Source organism: Bos indicus x Bos taurus, chromosome 3 (genome assembly GCF_003369695.1).
Source record: "Bos indicus x Bos taurus breed Angus x Brahman F1 hybrid chromosome 3, Bos_hybrid_MaternalHap_v2.0, whole genome shotgun sequence".
Taxonomy (NCBI): Eukaryota; Metazoa; Chordata; class Mammalia; order Artiodactyla; family Bovidae; genus Bos; species Bos indicus x Bos taurus.
In genome coordinates, this window is record NC_040078.1 from 74,352,599 (window position 1) to 74,372,416 (window position 19,818).

At 37.7% G+C, this 19,818-nt stretch overlaps 1 protein-coding gene across 8 annotated transcripts in view; it reads left to right on the forward strand.

Moving 5' to 3' along the window:
- Positions 1–19,818, forward strand: part of PTGER3 (prostaglandin E receptor 3) — a 231,317-nt gene that overhangs the window by 34,580 nt on the left and 176,919 nt on the right. For 3 of the 8 annotated variants that reach the window (XM_027536890.1, XM_027536887.1, XM_027536892.1), the window contains exon 2: positions 2,040–2,219. The exons of 1 other annotated variant lie outside the window; for it this stretch is intronic. In XM_027536890.1, the coding sequence (XP_027392691.1) occupies positions 2,040–2,219 (180 nt within the window). Of the gene's footprint in view, positions 1–2,039; positions 2,220–5,573; positions 5,683–7,502; positions 8,609–19,818 lie in introns of those variants that run through there. 4 more of the 8 variants (XM_027536888.1, XM_027536893.1, XM_027536889.1 and 1 more) reach the window with 4 other exon arrangements.

Sequence of the window (19,818 nt, forward strand, 5' to 3'; positions counted from 1 at the left end):
ACCTGTGCATGTCTAGAAAGACCAATTTAGGAGCTGGTAATAAAGTCAGCACCTTTCTTTGCTTGCAAGTGTGAACCTGTTTTGGGGTTGTTCCTGCTTTTTTATTGCTGTTATGAACAATGCTGTAATGAACAGTCATACACACAACCTCAGGTGCAGGAATTCAAGGCAGTGCATTCTTGGGAGTGGGACTTCTGCAAGGTAACAAGTGAGACAGTTTGATTGTTTTCTGAGGTGGCTGCTCCAGCTCATAGTCCTGGTAGTACTGTGTGCAAGAGTCTATATTGCTGCCCATCCTCGCTAACATTTGGAAAAGTCATGCTTCATTTTTCTCAAACTAGTGAATATAAAATGGTTTCTTTGTCATAACATTCATTTCTCTGATAGACTAATGAGCTTGAATATCTTTTTCTGATGTGTATGAATCTTCACTTTTTTTCTCTCCTGTGGAAATCACAAATATTTATTCATTCAAATATAAATACATTATGTATATTATAGATGTCATATATTAATATATTCATATATGTGTCACATCTTCATTCACAGGTGTTTATTGAACACAACCTGCTAATTATTAGTCTAGGTACTGGGAATGAACTAGTGGGGAAAAAGGTATTGGCCCAGATCCTACCTTCATGGAATTTACAATCTGGTGTATGTGCAGTGACTGGGTAGAGACCCAGAAGGGTAAAATGCTATCTGTAATATGTTAGTGAACCTGGGTTTAAGTCTGACTCAGCTATTTTATGTCATTAAAGCTTGGTCTCCACAATTATAAAAATGAGATGGCAGTAGTATTTATCTTCTATTATTTATTAAAAGCATATGAAGAACTTGACACAGTGTCAGGCAAATTGTAAGGATTCAGAAAATGCTACTGGCCATAATGATAATACTAATAATATGTAACTGCTGTTTTCCCCTTTCTTGCATCTATCTTTTCTTTTCTTTTTTTTTTAAATTTTATTTTATTTTTAAACTTTACATAATTGTATTAGTTTTGCCAAATATCAAAATGAATCCACCACAGGTATACATGTGTTCCCCATCCTGAACCCTCCTCCCTCCTCCCTCCCCATACCATCCCTCTGGGTCGTCCCAGTGCACTAGCCCCAAGCATCCAGTATCGTGCATCGAACCTGGACTGGCAACTCGTTTCTTACATGATATTTTACATGTTTCAATGTCATTCTCCCAAATCTTCCCACCCTCTCTCTCTCCCACAGAGTCCATAAGACTGTTCTATACATCAGTGTCTCTTTTGCTGTCTCGTATACAGGGTTATTGTTACCATCTTTCTAAATTCCATATATATGCGTTAGTATACTGTATTTATGTATTTCCTTCTGGCTTACTTCACTCTGTATAATAGGTACCATTTCACACCAGTCAGAATGGCTGCGATCCAAAAGTCTACAAATAATAAATGCTGGAGAGGGTGTGGAGAAAAGGGAACCCTCTTACACTGTTGGTGGGAATGCAAACTAGTACAGCCACTATGGAGAACAGTGTGGAGATTCCTTAAAAAACTGGAAATAGAACTGCCTTATGATCCAGCAATCCCACTGCTGGGCATACACACTGAGGAAACCAGAAGGGAAAGAGACACGTGTACCCCAATGTTCATCGCAGCACTGTTTATAATAGCCAGGACATGGAAGCAACCTAGATGTCCATCAGCAGATGAATGGATAAGAAAGCTGTGGTACATCTATCTTTTCTTAAGTAGTCTTTTTTTTTTAGTTACAACTGCCAAAGTTTAAGATTACATATGTTTTGCCTGACAAGGACCAAGAGCCAGAGAATATGTGTTTTTAAAAAATCTGCCTCATGTTGAATAGGCAAAAATGTGGGAAAATCCAGAGGAATATCTTATATAATTCAGGGCTGTGTTCTGTGAGTATAAATGTTGCTTGAATTATTCATTTTAATCCAACAACCAACTTATTGTAAACTAACCATGTGCAAAGAACCATGTGGGGAGATGCATATGACTTTATTAATCTTTGGAATAATAATATGTCCCTTTTTCTTAGATAATGATGTTGAAAATGATCTTCAATCACACGTCAGTTGAGCACTGCAAGACATACACAGAAAATCAGGATGAGTGCAACTTCTTCTTAATAGCTGTTCGCCTGGCTTCACTGAACCAGATCTTGGATCCCTGGGTTTATCTGCTGCTAAGAAAGATCCTTCTTCAAAAGTTTTGCCAGGTAGCAAATGCTGTCTCCAGCTACTTTAATGATGGACCTAAAGTGCCGACTATCTCACTATCCAATGAAATAACACAGACAGGAGCATGAAAGAGAACACTTAATCAACTTGCATGTTCACAGCTTTTGGCAAAAAATAGCCCTAAATCTTACTGTGAATTTAGGCATCTCTGGCATGCCGCTATTTATGCATTGAAGTAGAATTTTTGATATAAGGCCTAAATGGTCTCAGAAGCATAAATATTAATAATCCCCTATGTGCCAAAAGTATTGAAACACAAACAAAGGAAAATAGATTCATAACAGTCTTGTGTTTTGGGGTCTGTCCCATATGTAGCTGAATGTGTGATTATTTATTAGGTGAAAGCACTTCTTTTGTTTTTATAAATGATCTTGGTCTGTGGTGGGGGCCGTGTAGGGATAGTCAATATTCTAATATACTGAGTACGTGGGGAATTCAACACACAGATATTTGAAGACAAGGCAACAGTTTGTTTTTGCTCAAAGGCCTTGGTCTTCTGCTTTCTCTTTTACTCTCTCTTTCTCTCTGTGTCACTTTTATTCCCCTTAAATTTTTTTAAAATGTTGATTTAGGATGAAAAAATACATAACATATTCACAGTATTCATCAATACTGATGTTACTTAAATGTCATTCAATATGCAAATTAGCTGCTAACCTTACAGAGTCTGTTTTGGTTGGGTTGGTAATTAGGTTTATTCATTATCTGAATGAGTCAGTTAATTCCATTTATTTCAAACATGACAATTTGTGAACATCCAAATTGTTCAATGTTCTTCCTTTAGATTACAGTTTTAATTCCTACAAGCCTGGAGAAGATTCATGAAACTGTACTTGGGAGTCAATGAAGTGATTTTTTTTCAAAATTCTATTTAAGGACTGATTTGAGCCCTAAATATAGGTACTTTGGCTAATTATTTTCCCTGATTTTTCCATCCAAAGTATTCTCTTCAGTCTTTTGTGTATTTAAATACTAACTCCTATTCTAAGACCAGTAAATATTTTAAAGCTTCCATAAAGACTTTCCATAGTTTAGCCTATTTATAGGATAAGGAAATTATAATATTGATACCTCACAGCACTTTCTCTGCCCTCTCTTCAAAGTTTCTATCTAAATATTTATTATTAAAATGTATCTCTTATTATGTGCACAAACCTTGACAGCTAAGCTTGATATCTTTTTGGCACAAGTAGGTCACTACATTAAATTTTGAGAATTACACTTAAAAAAATAAAAACAACTCCCCAACAAACACAACAATCTTTCAAATCAGACCTACATAAAATGTTCTTTGTTCTTTAGAGCATTTGTTTTGCAAACTTACTGTTTCTCATTCAGAGTTTAACTTGCTTTTTCCTTTATTGTTTTCCCAGTTTTAAGAAACTTGAAATTTATTTATACTCCTTTATAGTAACTACCTTTTTTTGTGTGTATTCAGTAGGCATCTGGGGAAGAATTAATTTAAAAGGTGCAAAATATCTATTAGATTAATATGTTTACTAGGCTAAGTCAATTAGGAGGAATCAATTTAAATGCTCATGTCAAATTGAGTGAGAAGGCAAAATCTGCTGAGAATGCTTATGTAACTCATGGTGGTTCCACTAGTCTAGGTTTTGGGAAAAAAATGATGACAAATAACCTATACTAAAAGGACATTTAAAAATTTCTCTATACCATAGAATTGAATAATTCCACAAGTCACCTCATGGAGGATGAGACAAAACTATATACTTAAAAAAAAAATGTATTTAAATGACCTTATAATTAAGAGGCTTTAGGTCCTAGGTTTAGACACATACACAGCATAGATTCGAGTAGTGCGAGCTTGAATGGGTTATTTCTTCCAGCACCTTCCACTTGGGATATAGAAAGTGTTTAGTGACTATTTGTTCAGTGAATGAATGAATAATTATCTGCCAAAATCAAATGCACATCAGTGGAGTCCCACTATATGGTTGAAGTGCTTCGTGACTACAGACCATCGAGCTGATAAAGTGAATGAACTCTGCTTGTTTAATTACAGAAATACAAATTTATCTTCAAATGTTCAGCATCATATTGCTTCATAACAAAGTACATCATTTGTATTAATAATTTGAGAAACTACTACTCCCAAGTGGTAATTGAGATTACAGTCAAAGAAACATCACTTTTCATCCAACCACAGAAATTCATAAAGACAAAACAACCTAAAACTCATGCTTAACTATGGAATAGTTTCCTGCCCAAGGATATGTGGTAGCTGTGATTGATGGCAGTTTTTGAACAAGCTTGAAAAGGAAGTGGAAAGAAAGAATTACATAAACAGCATATGACGTGTTAGTACATGAAAAACCTGGTAAGAAATGTTAGTCCTAAATGATATTGGCCTTTGGATGATAGTTGAGGTTAGATTTCAGGCTGTTCAGAAGCCCTAAATGTGGTAAGGAAGAAAACATCTAAAGTCACTGCAGAAGAGTATATCAGTTTCCAAGTTTAAGTTCCTTAGTCTTTAAGTTCGTTCACTTGAGTATACTTAGTCTTGAGCAGGAAAAAAATGCATGCATAAATTATGACAATCCCCAAACTTCTCAATGCTGGTTTAAAAAAACGGAGGCCTAGGAAACCAAATAAAAAGACGTGAATGCAATGTAAAATTAGATGTAATATCGACTATTGTAGATTTTACAAAGCTATTCTGATTTTCCATACAGTGAATTTATTCAGCTATGTTGTATCACAGAAGAGAATGATGACATGTCAACCAATAAGAACAGTTTACTTTTCAAATGAAATAAGTATGGTAGATATCTTTAAAATATTTTGAATTGAAGAAATTAAATATGTTATCCCAGGATTTAGCAAATCTGCCTAAGCTATATACCAAGTCATTTTAAGTAAACATAAGCATTTAATCATGCCAGATTCAAATGATTGACAATTTAAAGCCACACATATATACTGAACACTTATTTATTATATAAAAGACCTCTTGACCATGTTATGGAATAAAATTTTAGAAACTTATGTAAAAGTCAACTGTAAAAGACCCTGAGAACACACTGGCATTGAGTAATAGACAAACTAAAAACTCTGACCAAACAGTATATTAATAAGGTGGACAATCTGTGGCAGTATTCTTAGATTTTCAAGAATTAGGCCTTTTATTTAATACTTTGTATGTTTTTGTTGGTTTTGACCCCAGATTAGTGATCTGTTTTCAGTCTTCCCCATGTCGGTAATCATAGCCCTTTTGTACTGGGATTAAGTCAGCTAAGAAAATAGAAAAATCATATTCTTTGAAATGTTAAACACATATATTGCCCATTTATTTTCATACTTTATTCCCAAAGCTTCTTTTGAAATATGCAGGTTACTAGAAAGTGAGTGTGGAGAAGGCAGTGGCACCCCACTCCAGTACTCTTGCCTGGAAAATCCCACGGATGGAGGAGCCTGGTAGGTTGCAGTCCATGGGGTCGCTAAGAGTCAGACACGACTGAGCGACCTCACTTTCACTTTTCACTTTCATGCATTGGAGAAAGAAATGGCAACCCACTCCAGTATTCTTGCCTGGAGAATCCCAGGGACGGGCGAGCCTGGTGAGCTGACGTCTATGGGGTCGCACAGAGTCGGACACAACTGAAGCGACTTAGCAGCAGCAGCAGCAGCAGAAAGTGAGTGACACAGAGAGACTGTAGAGTATTTATTACTACAAACATATTAAAAGTTTATTGTGGAATAACTGAAGTTTCCATGATTTACCTCTGTAAAAAGTTTAGGTCATCAAGCATACCATATCTTCACAGCTGCTTGTTTATTTCTGTCATTGTGATTGTGTATGTCTCAAATCTACTAAAGCTGAGGTCTAAATAAGTGAACAGAATTGTTCAATGAATAAGATTATATCATTTTTTAAATAAAGAGTATTTAATACTGTGGATATATTGATAGAACTGTTTTCTGAGTTGCAATACAATGTTAATAAGAGGTGACATACATCTATGATGTTTCATAATGGAGGTTATGATATAGTCTATTTACAAAATTTGAAAATCAAACTAAAACTCACATGCACATTTGTTAAGAATGTGCTATCAGTTCAAAACTCTAAGACAACTAACAGGTAGTGATTACATATGAATCTTGAAACAGAGAATTATAGCAAATTTAAAAATTAGAACTTCATTATACTGGTATCATGTATATGGATACAAATTTACATGTGAACGTTCATTACCCCTGGATTACTCTCACCCAAAAGGTTTCAATTTTATAATGATTCGTGTTGTAGCCACTAAGTAAAATCTTTCACATGCCTTCCCTGAATGCCTTTTTTGGACTGAGTCCACCTTGAATAAAACTAAAGAAAGTAAAAAGAGCAGTACAGGGTGACTTTGTTCTCACAGTGACAAATGGAAAACTGAAACTATGCACATCTATAAAAGACTTCAGCACTTCTAGAAGTAAGGTGTTTTTTTTTCCCAAAGGAGGTCAACAATTAGTTTTTAAATCAAATGGAATTATATCTTCAAAACATGCTGCTTTACATTTTCTTTCTCACTCTTCCCTACTCTCTACTCTTTTAAATAATGAAAGAGCACAGAATTTTAATTTTATGGAGTCTCTATTTTATAAATCTTAAGTGAGGATTCTACCTAAAGGCTTGCCATTTATACGAGTTGGGTTGTAAACCATTACATTATGATAACACAAGCCTACTACGTTTTGATTCTCTAGAAATGCAGTTCAATCAGGTATATACCATATTTGCTCATATATAGATTACACATTTTTTATTGAGAATGAAAATTATTCTATTTTCAGAAATTTTACATCAATTTGTTTTAAATCGTGAACAACTCGTATCTACTGAAATGTTAATTTCTTCATTAGAAAGAAGACTGTTTCCCTGGCTCCCTTGCCTCCAGCCTGTTTATCCATTTTCTCATGGAGAGAAAGTAACAAATATTTACTATTGGTGAAGCTGGGATTGTTTTTAAGAGAGAGAATGGTTTCACATTTCTAATGTGCTAATGGACTAATCTATGAAACAGATCTGAGTCTGTTTTTTAATATCTGCTTTAATGAAATAATTTTATTATGGGAGTAAAGATAAGAAGGAAAGAGATTAACATCAGGTATAATTAGGTTTTCAGGCTTATCAAGCATTTAGATGCTTATCAAGCATTAGAGATGATAGCACTTCTAAAATTTTTTGATCAGCTCTTAAATTCCTTTGTCAGTTGCTTTACTTTTTTTTTTCTTCTTTTTTTTTTTTTTTGGCCTCACCCCGCAGCATGTGGGATCCTAGTTCCCCGACCAGGGATCGAACCCGGGTCCCCTGCATTGGAAGCACGGAGTCTTAACTACTGGACCACCAGGGAAGTCCCTGTCAGTTGCTTTAGAATTAGAATAGTTTGGCCTTTTAATTAAAGTGAATCAGATATCTAGCCAAAAGCTTGCCAATCACCAGACTTTAATATGAAAATAGTTTCTTTCTATGGTTTTCAATTTCTGTAGAAACCAAAGCTGTAATGTTTAGCAGGAGAAAATGCATATGACTTACTGATGGACTTCAACGTTCTTTCAGCTTTTGAAAGGACACTCCTATGGACTAGACATGGAGGGTGGGACAGAGAACAAAGACAAAGAGATGAAGGAAAACCTATATATTTCCAACTTGTCAAGATTCTTCATCCTTTTAGGCCATTTCACAGAAGCAAGGAGAGGAAGGGGCCACATTTATCTTCATACACTTGAGCATCAGTAGGACAAAGTGAGGAGTGGCCAGTGTCTTTTCTGTAAAAGCAAATGTTTAATTCACTCAAGTCATCATTGACTGCCAAACTCTTTTTCTTCCCAAGCCTCCTGTATATAGATAGAATATCTTATTTTCTCCATCTTCTTTAACAAAACAATCTTTTACAGATAGCATAAAGTTGAACATTTCTGTAAGCAAGCAAATTAAAAATAGGCACTGATTATCTTAATCTGTTTACAACAAATGAATATATTATTTTCAATATGTATCTAAGTGAGAATTGAAATCATTGACACTGTAATAAATGATGTAAAGCTCAGTATAGAAATTGTATGTTCCTCCACCTTTCCTACTTAGCATTCCATTCCAGTGGGTTAAATGGGAAGGTATACTTTTGTCATCTTTATGTAAAATGTTTCTAGGAGTTATGTTCAGTATATCTAAACATATCTTCCACTATGTTTGAAAGGATAGTCTTCAATATTGTGGAGACAAAGAATAAAAGACTGAAAAGTACATCAGAATTTTGATGGCATTCAAGTCATAGCTAGTCTGTGTATTTAACAAATAAATGTATGTTATTTATGTTGTGTTTGTCAATGGAAAATAAAGTTGAATGTTCTGAAATGGCCCTGTCTTTCTTTCCTGATGCCAACTCATGTCAGGAATGTTTTACTGATAATTGCACTAAGTATTTTGCTGAAATCTTATTAGATTTGCTTTATCAAAATAATAGCACAATATAATGCAATCAGTTCAGTTCAGTCACTCAGTCGTATCCAACTCTTTGCAATCCCAGGACTGCAGCACATCAGGCTTCCCTGTCCATCACTAACTCCTGGAGTTTACTCAAACTCATGTCCATTGAGTCTGTGATGCCATCCAAACCTCTCATCCTCTGTCGTCCTCTACTCTTCCTGCCTTCAATCTTTCCCAGCATCAGGGTCTTTTCAAATGAGTAAATTCTTCGCATCAGGTGGCCAAAGGATTGGAGTTTCAGCTTCAACATCAGTCCTTCCAGTGAATATTCAGGACTGATCTCCTTTAGGACGGACTGGTTGGATCTCCTTGCAGTCCAAGGGACTCTCAAGAGTCTTCTCCAACACCACAGTTCAAAAGCATCATTTCTTTGGCACTCAGCTTTCTTAGAGTCTAACTCTTACATCCATACATGACTGCTGGAAAAACCATAGGTTTGACTAGATGGACCTTTGTCAGCAAAGTAATGTCTCTGCTTTTTATGTGCTATCTAGGTTGGTCATAGCTTTTCTTCCAAGGAGCAAGCATCTTTTAATTTCATGGTTTCAGTCATCATCTGCAGTGATTTTGGAGCCCAAGAAAAGAAAGTCTGTCACTGTTTCCATTGTTTCCCCATCTATTTGCCATGAAGAGATGGGACCGGATGCCATGATCTTAGTTTTCTGAATGTTGAATTTTTAAGACAGGTTTTTCACTCTCCTCTTTCACTTTCATCAAGAGGCTGTTTAGTTCTTCTTCACTTTCTGCCATAAGGGTGGTGTCATCTGCATATCTGAGGTTATTGATATTTCTCCCGGCATTCTTGATTCCCGCTTGTGCTTCATCCAGCCTGGCATTTCACATGATGTACTCTGCATATAAGTTAAATAAGCAGGGTGACAATATACAGCCTTGACATACTCCTTTTCCTATTTGGAACCAGTCTGTTTTTCCATGTCTGGTTCTAACTATTGCTTCTTGACCTGGATACAGATTTCTCAGGAGGCAGGTCAGGTGGTCTGGTATTCCCATCTCTTGAAGAATTTTCCACAGTTTGTTGTGATCCACACAGTCAAAGGCTCTGGAGTAGACAATAAAGTAGAAGTAGATGTTTTTCTGGAAGTCTCTTGCTTTTTCTATGACCCAACAGTTGTTGGAAATTTGATCTCTGGTTCCTCTGCCTTTTCTGAATCCAGCTTGAACATATGGAAGTTCTCGGTTCACATACTATTTAAGCCTTGCTTGGAGAATTTGGAGCAATACTTTACTAGCATGTGAGATGAATGCAATTGTGTGGTAGTTTGAACATTCTTTGGCATTGCCTTTCTTTGGGATTGGAATGAAAACTGACCTTTTCCAGTCCTGTGGTCAGCTTTCCAAATTTGTTGACATATTGAGTGCAGCACTTTCACAGCATCATCTTTTAGGATTTGAAAGAGCTCAACTGGAATTCCATCACCTCCAATAGGTTTGTTTGTAGTGATGCTTCCTAAGGCCAACTTGACTTCACAATTCAGGATGTCTGGCTCTAGATGAGTGGTCACACCATCGCAGTTATGTGGGTCATGAAGATCTTTTTTGTATAGTTCTGTGTATTCTTGCCACCTCTTCTTAATATCTTCTGTTTCTTTTAGCTCCATACTGTTTCTGTCCTTTATTGTGCCCACCTTTGCATCAAATGTTCCCTTGGTATCTCTAATTTGATGCCTATTCATGTTGTAATCCAATTTTTTTGCTTTTAGTACAAAAGCACATTTATAAATTATCCTAAATTTAATTCTCCCACTGTACATTTGCATATAATCTATAGGCAGCCAACAAAAGAACTGTCTTTGTTAGTAGTCAGCTCCTTTAGTAGATTTGTGCATGGGTATTGGTGTGAGCTGACTACTAGTTGAGATGAGTGTTGGACTACCTCACTACCCTGTTCATGTGTTCATTAAGTTCACTCTACTTTTTCCTCCTTTGGTGAAGGAAGAAGTTCTGTAGAACACAGGCTGCAAAGCCAGGCTTATTAAAAGTAACATGTCAACCTTGCTCTCTTTCCTCTAAGAAAAGGCATTTAGGGAGAGCTCTGACGTAACCCTCCAACTAGATCTTATGGTCTCTACAGTCTTTGTCTTGTGGCATTTCAGGTAAACATCATGATGGCTATCTTCTGGTAGGCCAAGAATTTCCACTAAAATGCTGATGATCTTACGTGCCAGAAATAAGACGTTGCTCAGTTTCATGTCCTTGGAGGACAGGCAGTCAGACATCCTTAGGTATTTGTCTGCACTGGGTCTGTAGTTGCAGCATGCAAAATCTTTAGCTGTGGCACGTAAGCTCTTAGTTGTGGATGTGAGATCTAGTTTCCCAACCAGGGATTGAACCCAGGGTCCATGCATTGGGACTGGAGAGTCTTAGTCACTGGATCATGAGGGCAGTTCCCTAAAACAGTCTTGAGTAAACCTATTTTGGAGGTAGGTACTCAGAATCCAAGCCAGTCCTCCAGCCTTGTTCTTTTCTTTCACATATATTTGCTGTGTACCTATAATGTGCTAAGCATTCTAGTAAGTGCAAAGACAGACACAAGGATTTTAAAATAAACAAACACTGCTTTCAGTGAATTTATACTCTAGTAGGGGAACGGGAAGTAATTTGAACAGAGCTGCTATTGGGGTAAACCTATAAGTACTATGTGGGGAAGGTGATGATGAAATAGGAAATAGTTTTGTGTAGGAGGTGACATTTAATTTGCATTTGGGTTCCTGTGTAGCTTAGTCGGTAAAGCATCTGCCTGCAATGCAAGAGACTGGGTTCAATTCTTGGGGTCAGGAAGTTCCCTTGGAGAAGGAAATGGCAACCCACTCCAGTATTCTTGCCTGGAGAATCCCATGGACAGAGGAGCCTGGCATGCTACAGTTCAAGTGGTCGCAAGAGTCAGACAGAACTTAGTGCTATGTTGTTTTTTTTTTTTTTTTTTTTTTTGAGAAAGGAGTTGGTGTTAACCAGGAAGGCGGAGGCACATTTTAGAATATTTTTTCATTCCACTCTGCCCAAAGCAGTACAATTTGCAAGGCATTCAAACTGATTAAATTCTAGTGGCCCACTAAAAAATGTGGTTCTGAATAGTGCATGCCTCTGTAATCTTGCAGAGTAGGGAAGAGGTCTTAGGATAGGATTTCTGAATCTTGGAACTATTGGCCCACTGGGGCAGAGAATTCTTTGTTGGGGGTACAGTATCCTGTACACTGTAAGCTATTTAGCAGCTACTTATTGGATGCCAGTAATATTGCCCTAGTTGTGGCAATCAAAAATGTCCCCAGATATGGCCAAATGCACCATAGAGGACATATTGGCTCATAGTTTAGAGTCTCTGCCTTAGGGCAAGGGCCATGGTCACCAAGAGGAGGCTATGTGTGTGAGGGTTTGCAGGACAAGGTCATCTGTGGGATCTTGGTCCAGACAGGCACCATTCTGGCTTTTCCCAAGGAAGCAAGCACTAGAATGTCAGTTTGTGTCTGAATGCACAAAAATGTGGTGCTACCAGTACAGCAATGCCTGGATCACCATGGGCCCTGATCCACTTCCGTAATCACATAAACCTATTCACAAAGGAAGAGGTACAATTTCTTAGAAAGTATCATTTTTCCATTGATGCTCCAATCCTTATTTTGTTCTTGATAAGAGGGCCTAGGGTAATATGTCTCTCAAAGTGATATCTAAAGACAGTCCATTTCTCCCAGGACCTTAAAAAATATGTTAAGATTCCTCTTAATTCAGTTTACATTTCTAGGTAAGGTACCTTAGCAAGAGAGACTAATTTACCAAATTTTGTCTTTAATGGAATTTTTTCATGTCTGGTCTATCTTACAGAGTTGTAAGAGCTTTATTAATCTGAGATATAATTTTTTATTAAAGAGCAATCAAATTTGGGGCAAATGTCTCCTTACCAGCCTATGCCTTTCTGAGTTTGTGCCAGTCTGCAATATTTGTATGAAGCTATTACCATACATTTTGCTGACAGAGTTCAAGTCCTGTGCTCTATATCTAAAATTTAAGCTCTCAGTTCAGTTCAGTCGCTCAGTCATGTCTGACTCTTTGTGACCCCATGAACCACAGCACACCAGGCCTCCCTGTCCCTCATCATTTCCCAGAGTTCACCCAAACTCATGTGCATTGAGTCAGTGATGCCATCCAACCCTCTCATCCTCTGTCGTCCCCTTCTCCTCCTGCCCTCAATCCCTCCCAGCATCAGGGCCTTTTCCAATGAGTCAGCTCTTCGCATCAGGTGGCCAAGGTATTGGAGTTTCAGCTTCAACATCACTCCTTCCAATGAACACCCAGGACTGATCTCTTTTAGGATGGACTGGTTGGATCTCCTTGCAGTCCAAGGGACTCTCAAGAATCTTTTCCAACACCACAGTTCAAAAGGATCAATTCTTTGGTGTTCAGCTTTCTTTATAGTCCAACTCTCACATCCATACATGACTACTGGAAAAACCATAGCCTGACTAGGCATACCTTTGTTGACAAAGTAATGTCTTTGCTTTTTAATATACTGTCTAGGTTGGCCATAACTTTACTTCCAAGGGGTGTCTTTTAATTTCACAGCTGTAGTCACCATCTGCAGTGATCGTGAAGCCCCCCAGAATAAAGTCAGCCACTGTTCCCCCATCTATTTGGCATGATATGATGGGACCAGATGCCATGATCTTAGTTTTCTGAATGTTGTGCTTTAAGCCAACTTTTTCACTCTCCTCTTTCACTTTCATCAAGAGGCTCTTTAGTTCTTCTTCACTTTCTGCCATAAGGGTGGTATCATCTGCATATCTGAAGTTATTGATATTTGTCCCAGCAATCTTGATTCCAGCTTGTGCTTCTTCCAGTCCAGCGTTTCTCATGATGTACTCTGCATATAAGTTAAATAAGCAGGGTGACAATATATAGCCTTGACGTACTCCTTTTCCTATTTGAAACCAGTCTGTTGTTCCATGTCCAGTTCTAACTGTTGCTTCCTGACCTTCATACAAATTTCTCAGGAGGCAGGTCAGGTGGTCTGGTATTCCCAGCTCTTTCAGAATTTTCCACAGTTTATTGTGATCCACACAGTCAAAGGCTTTGGCATAGTCAATAAAGCAGAAATAGGTGTTTTTCTGGAACCCTCTTGCTTTTTCCATGATCCAGCGAATGTTGGCAATTTGATCTCTGGTTCCTCTGTCTTTTCTAAAACCAGCTTGAACATCTGGAAGTTCACAGTTCACGTATTGCTGAAGCCTGGCTTGAGAACTTGAGCATTACTTTACTAGTGTGTGAGATGAATTCTATTGTGTGGTAGCTTGAGCATTCTTTGGCATTGCCTTTCTTTGGGATTGGAATGAAAACTGTCCTTTTCCAGTCCTGTGGCCACTGCTGAGTTTTCCAAATTTGTTGACATATTGAGTGCAGCACTTTCATAGCATCATCTTTTAGGATTTGAAATAGCTCAACTGGAATTCCATCACCTCCACTAGCTTTATTCATAGTGATGCTTCCTAAGGCCCCCTTGACGTCAAATTCCAGGATGTCTGGCTTTAGGTGAGTGATCACACCATCATGGTTATCTGAGTCATGAAAATCTTTTTTGTACAGTTCTGTGTATTCTTGCCACCTCTTCTTAATATCTTCTGCTTCTGTTAAGTCCATACCATTTCTGTCATTTATTGAGCCTATCTTTGCCTGAAATGTTCCCTTGGTAGCTCTAAGTTTCTTGAAGAGATCACTAGTCTTTCCCATTCTATTGTTTTCCTCTATTTCTTTACATTGTTCTCTGAGGAAAGCTTTCTTATCTCTCCTTGCTATTCTTTGGAACTCTGCATTCAGATGCTTATATCTTTTCTTGTCTCCTTTACTTTTCACTTCTCTTCTTTTCACAGCTATTTGTAAGGCCTCTTCAGACAGCCATCTTGCCTTTTTGCATTTCTTTTTCTTGGGGATGGTCTTGACCCCTGTGTCCTGTACAATGTCACTATCCTCATCCATAGTTCATCAGGCACTCTATTCAGATCTAGTCCCTTAAATCTATTTCTCACTTCCACTGTATGATCATAAGGGATTTGATTTGGGTCATTCCTGGATGGTCTAGTGGTTTTCCCCAGTTTCTTCAATTTAAGTCTGAATTTGGCAATAAGCAGTTCATGATCTGAGGCACAGTCAGCTCCTGGTCTTGTTTTTGCTGACTGTATAGAACATCTCCATCTTTGGCTGCAAAGAATATAATCAGTCTGATTTTGGTATCGACTATCTGGTGATGTCCCTGTGTAGAGTCTTCTCTTGTGTTGCTGGAAGAGGGTGTTTGCTATGACCAGTGTGTTTTCTTGGCAAAACTCTATTAGCCTTTGCTCTGCTTCATTCTGTACTCCAGGGCCAAATTTGCCTGTTACTCCAGGTGTTTCTTGACTTCCTACTTTTGTATTCCAGTCCCCTATAATGAAAAGGACATCTTTTTTGGGTATTAGTTTTAAAAGGTCTTGTAGGTCTTCATAGAACCGTTCAACTTCAGCTTCTTCCGTGTTACTAGTTGGGGCATAGACTTGGATTACCGTGATATTGAATGGTTTGCCTTGGAAATGAACAGAGATCCTTCTGTCGTTTTTGAGATTGCATCCAAATACTGCTTTTTGGACTCTTTTGTTGACTATGATGGCTATTCCATTTCTTCTAAGGGATTCCTGCCCACAGTAGTAGATATGAGGGTCATCTGAGTTAAATTCACCCATAGGTTGCATGAAATAAAAAGTTGAAAAACTTAAACCCTAACTCTGGGCAAAATTAAAATTAACATGAAGGTACTCATTAATCTACTGTAAATTTCTGAGGTAAATTAAGAAAGGACTATGGATAATCAGTGCTTATGCCTAAGATTCTTATGCAATCTTTTTAAAAGAAGGCTTTGAATATTACATATCAGGTTGTTGGAATTCGATTTTGAAAAGAGCATTGGAAGAAAATAATTCTGAAACCATTACCACCACTGAGGCCTTGTAAAGTTAGATTTAACTAGAAGTACCCAGTAGAACAGGATTCCCAGGGACACTAGTGATAAAGAACCCACCTGCCAATGCAGAGGTAGTAACTGAGACGTGGGTTCAATCCCTGGGTTGGAAACATCCCATGGAGGAGATCATGGCAACCCACTGTAGTCTTCTTGCCTGGAGAATCCCATGGACAGAGGAACCTGGCAGACTACAGTCCACAGGGTCGCACAGAGTTGGACATTACTGAAGTGACTTAGCACAGCATGCACGCCAAATAGAACACTAGTTCTTAAACACTGTGGGTCAGAGACACCTCTAATAGTCTGGTGAAAGGTTTGGATCTCTTTCTCACAGAAAGTACACAGAATTTCTTTTTTTATCATGTCAGAGATTAAGTCCTCCTAAATTCTGTCTACAGATGTCCTGGAAATTTATAGACACAGGTTAAGAATTCTTGCTGTGAGAGAATTTTTGTGATTTAAGGAACCTCACAAGTTTCCATGTTTGGTTAGAAAGCTAAAATCCAAAACTGGAGCTAGATCAACATAATTACTTCCCTGTGAATGCCAAAATTCCTTGACATCTCATTGTATGCCCATAACAGTAAATCAACATAATGGGGGGGGGGGGTAGAATTATTAAAAAGAATTGCAATCATTTTAAAAAATTGGCATCATGTGGGGCAAAAATAATAATAATAAAATAACATAATCCTAACCAGAAGAGGAACATTATAGGTTATTTGCCAAAAACAGGTTGAAAAATGAAAGGACCATTATTTAAATAAAGAATTACATCTCTTCCAATGACACATTTGCCTTCCACAGAGCTTATTTTCATTCTGCCTTGTGTTGATCCCACAAGAGAGATTTAAAACCAAGCTATTTTAAAAAAATCAATTAAAAAAATAACATCCCACCTGAAAAATGAAACCTTGAAAATGGTTAGAATATAATTTCTTATTATTTTCTGTTATATAACTTTATGTTATGATACCTATATGAATAAAAATATATTTACACTTATGCAAGTACTACATTTTTGTGTTGCTATTTAGAATGAAAGCAACAAGGAGGACTTATCGATTGAACCTTTCAGTAAAATGTAAGGTATACACTTTCAGACCTTTTTACAAATGTAAAATTAATGATGCTTTAAGCCAATGCTTGAAGCTATTAGTGGAATGCGGTATTGATGTTTATAGTTTGTATTTCACTAAAGGGAAACGTCTGGAACAATTAATGACATTTATCTTTGCATTTTTCTTGCCTTAGTGAGGAAAAAGAAAATGCCACCTTTCAGCACTGAAATATTTATATTTTGGAAACAGCAATTTGATACCAGTGCATCCTACATTCTGGATGTGGTTCCATGAATTGGACAGCTGTGGATAGTGTGCATGAAACTGTAAGCTGATTTTCAAAAGTCAGTGGTTTGGAGTCTTAGAAGATCCATGAAAAGCCATTTCAACAGGCAAAGCAATTGTGCTTTGTTACTTACTTTCAACATTCCTTGACTGTTATTTATTTATTCTTTTGCCTAGCGTCTTTAAGAATTGCAGTGACAGAATTTACTGTATTTGAAAAATTTTGAAGAAATAATATTGATTTCTTGCCAAGTTCTAAAGGGGAGCTACTGCCTCAAAAGTTTTGCAATCGTAGTTAGATGTGCATGATTCCTCTCCTTATCATAGACTTTCTCCCACCATGGCCATTTTGAATATTCTTGTTACTATCCCTTCAGCAGAATTATCATTGAAACCTGAAATAATTCAGTTACTAATTTAATTAATATTTGATCACTACTAGGAGATTGTGTGTTTAAAACACTTTAAAGCAGTTTTAGTGGTAAAGAATCTGCCTGCCAATGCAGGAGACAGTAAGAGTTGTGGGTTCTACCCCTGGGTCAGAAAGATCCCCTGGAGGAGGAAATGTCAACCCACTCCAGCATTCTTGCCTAGAGAATCCCATGGACAGAGGTGCTGGATGGGTTATAGTCCATGGGGTTGCAAAAGAGTTGGATACAACTGAGTGACTGAACACACACACACTTCATCCAGACTACCAGATCCTGTATCAGTTATTAGATGATATATCTCATTTACTTCTTTGAGTGGTTACCAAACCAATGGTTACCAGCAGGAAGAGGGAAAGGGGGAGGAGGGAAAGGGCAATATAGGAATAGGGAATAAATAAAAGGATTGTGATTATATGAAACAACATACATGAAACTTTTGAAAATTATAAAGTACTATAGAATTTAAAGGGTTTCCTAGGTGTTGCAGTGGTAAATGGTCCGCCTGTCAATGCATGAGATGCAGGAGGTGTGAGTTCTATTCCTGGGTCAGGAAGATGCCCTGAAGCAGGAAATGGCAACCCACTCCAGTATTCGTGCCTGGAAAATCCCATGGACAGAGGAGCCTGGTGGGCCACAGTCCATGGGGTTGCAAAGAGTTGGACATGACTGAGCAGACAAGCATAGAATTTAAAGAATCTTTCACTCAATAAAAAAGTTTATTATAATACCCACACTCCTTATTCTAACCCTCTCCCCCCCACCCTGCTCTCCAAACAACTCCAATACTTTCTGCTTTTTTTCAACATTTCTTCTGGCATATACTATTATATTTTTAAATAATGTATTTATGTTGCTGTGTCCTGATTCACCAACTTTGGACCTTATAGGTTGATTTTTCTATTTTACTGGATTTAACTCTCTCCTCACTAATTGTCCCATTATGGTTATAATGCAATTTTATTAACACATTTCAGTGTTTTCATTTTTATGGCAATGTAAATAACCTTAACTGCAGAATCAGTAGAACCATCATCATGTTTCCTCTCTTGGACATGTTTTTTATTTTCTAGAGTTAAGAACTTACCAAGTTAAATTTGCCTAACTTTCTTTGTGCTAATAACCAAATCTTAACAGCTTTCCAGGTGTTCAAACCTATCAGATAATCTTTACCTCTTTTAGAGTAAAATTTTTTAAAAGTTGCTCCTCAGTTCAGCATATTGCCTCTTTTTTATGAGGTACCCCATTTCCTGGGGGCTTCCCTTGTGGCTCAGCTGGTAAAGAATTCGCCTGCAATGCAGGAGACCTGGGTTTGATCCCTGGGTTGGGATGGTTCCCTGGAAATGGGAAAGGCTACCCACTCCTGTATTCTGGCCTGGGGAATTCCATGGACTGTTTAGTCCATTGGGTCACAAAGAGTTGAATATGCCTGAGCAACTTTCACTTTATTTCCTAGGCACTTCCAAGGTGGCACCAGTGGTAAAGAATCTGCCTGCCGATGCAGGAGATCCAGGTTTGATCCCTGGGTTGGGAAGATCCTGGAGGGGGTCATGGCAACCCACTCCAGTATTCTTGCCTGGAGAATCCCATGGACTGAGGAACCTGGCAGGCTACAGTCCACAGGGTCACACAGAGTTGGACATGATTGAAGCAACCTGGCATGCACACAAGCTGTTTTATAGATCTCATGTCTTGGTATTTCTGAAAAATTCACTCATGTGATCACATGTGCTTTTCAAAGGGCTTTTTAATAGAAAAAAAAAAAAATATATATATATATATAAGGAACCAAACTCCTAGAAAAGAAAATGGTCATAAATAAACATGAACACTAATAATAATAATAGTGATAATAATAGTAGTGATAATAATAGTAGAGGCAGATATCATTTTATGAGCACATATATTGTACATGTGGCTTCCCTGGTGGCTCAGCGGTAAAAGAATCCACCTGCAATGCAGGAGATGTAGGTTAGATCCGTGGGTTGGGAAGATCTCCTGGAGGAGGGTATGGGAACCCACTACAGTATTCTTGCCTGGATAATCCAATGGATGGAGGAGCCTGGTGGGCTACAGTCTATAGGGTTGCAGAGTCAGACACAACTGAAGTGACATGTTATCAAATGCTCAAGCCAATGCCACAAAGTAGGTGCTATTATCACCACCTTCCAGATGAGAAGTCTGAGGCTCTGGGAGGGTAAATCACAAGGCCAAGTCCACAGAGTTAATGAAAAGTGTGGCTAGGATTCTTATCTTATTTCAGGTTAGAATACAATTGCCAAAAATTCCCTTTGTGAAAAATTTCTA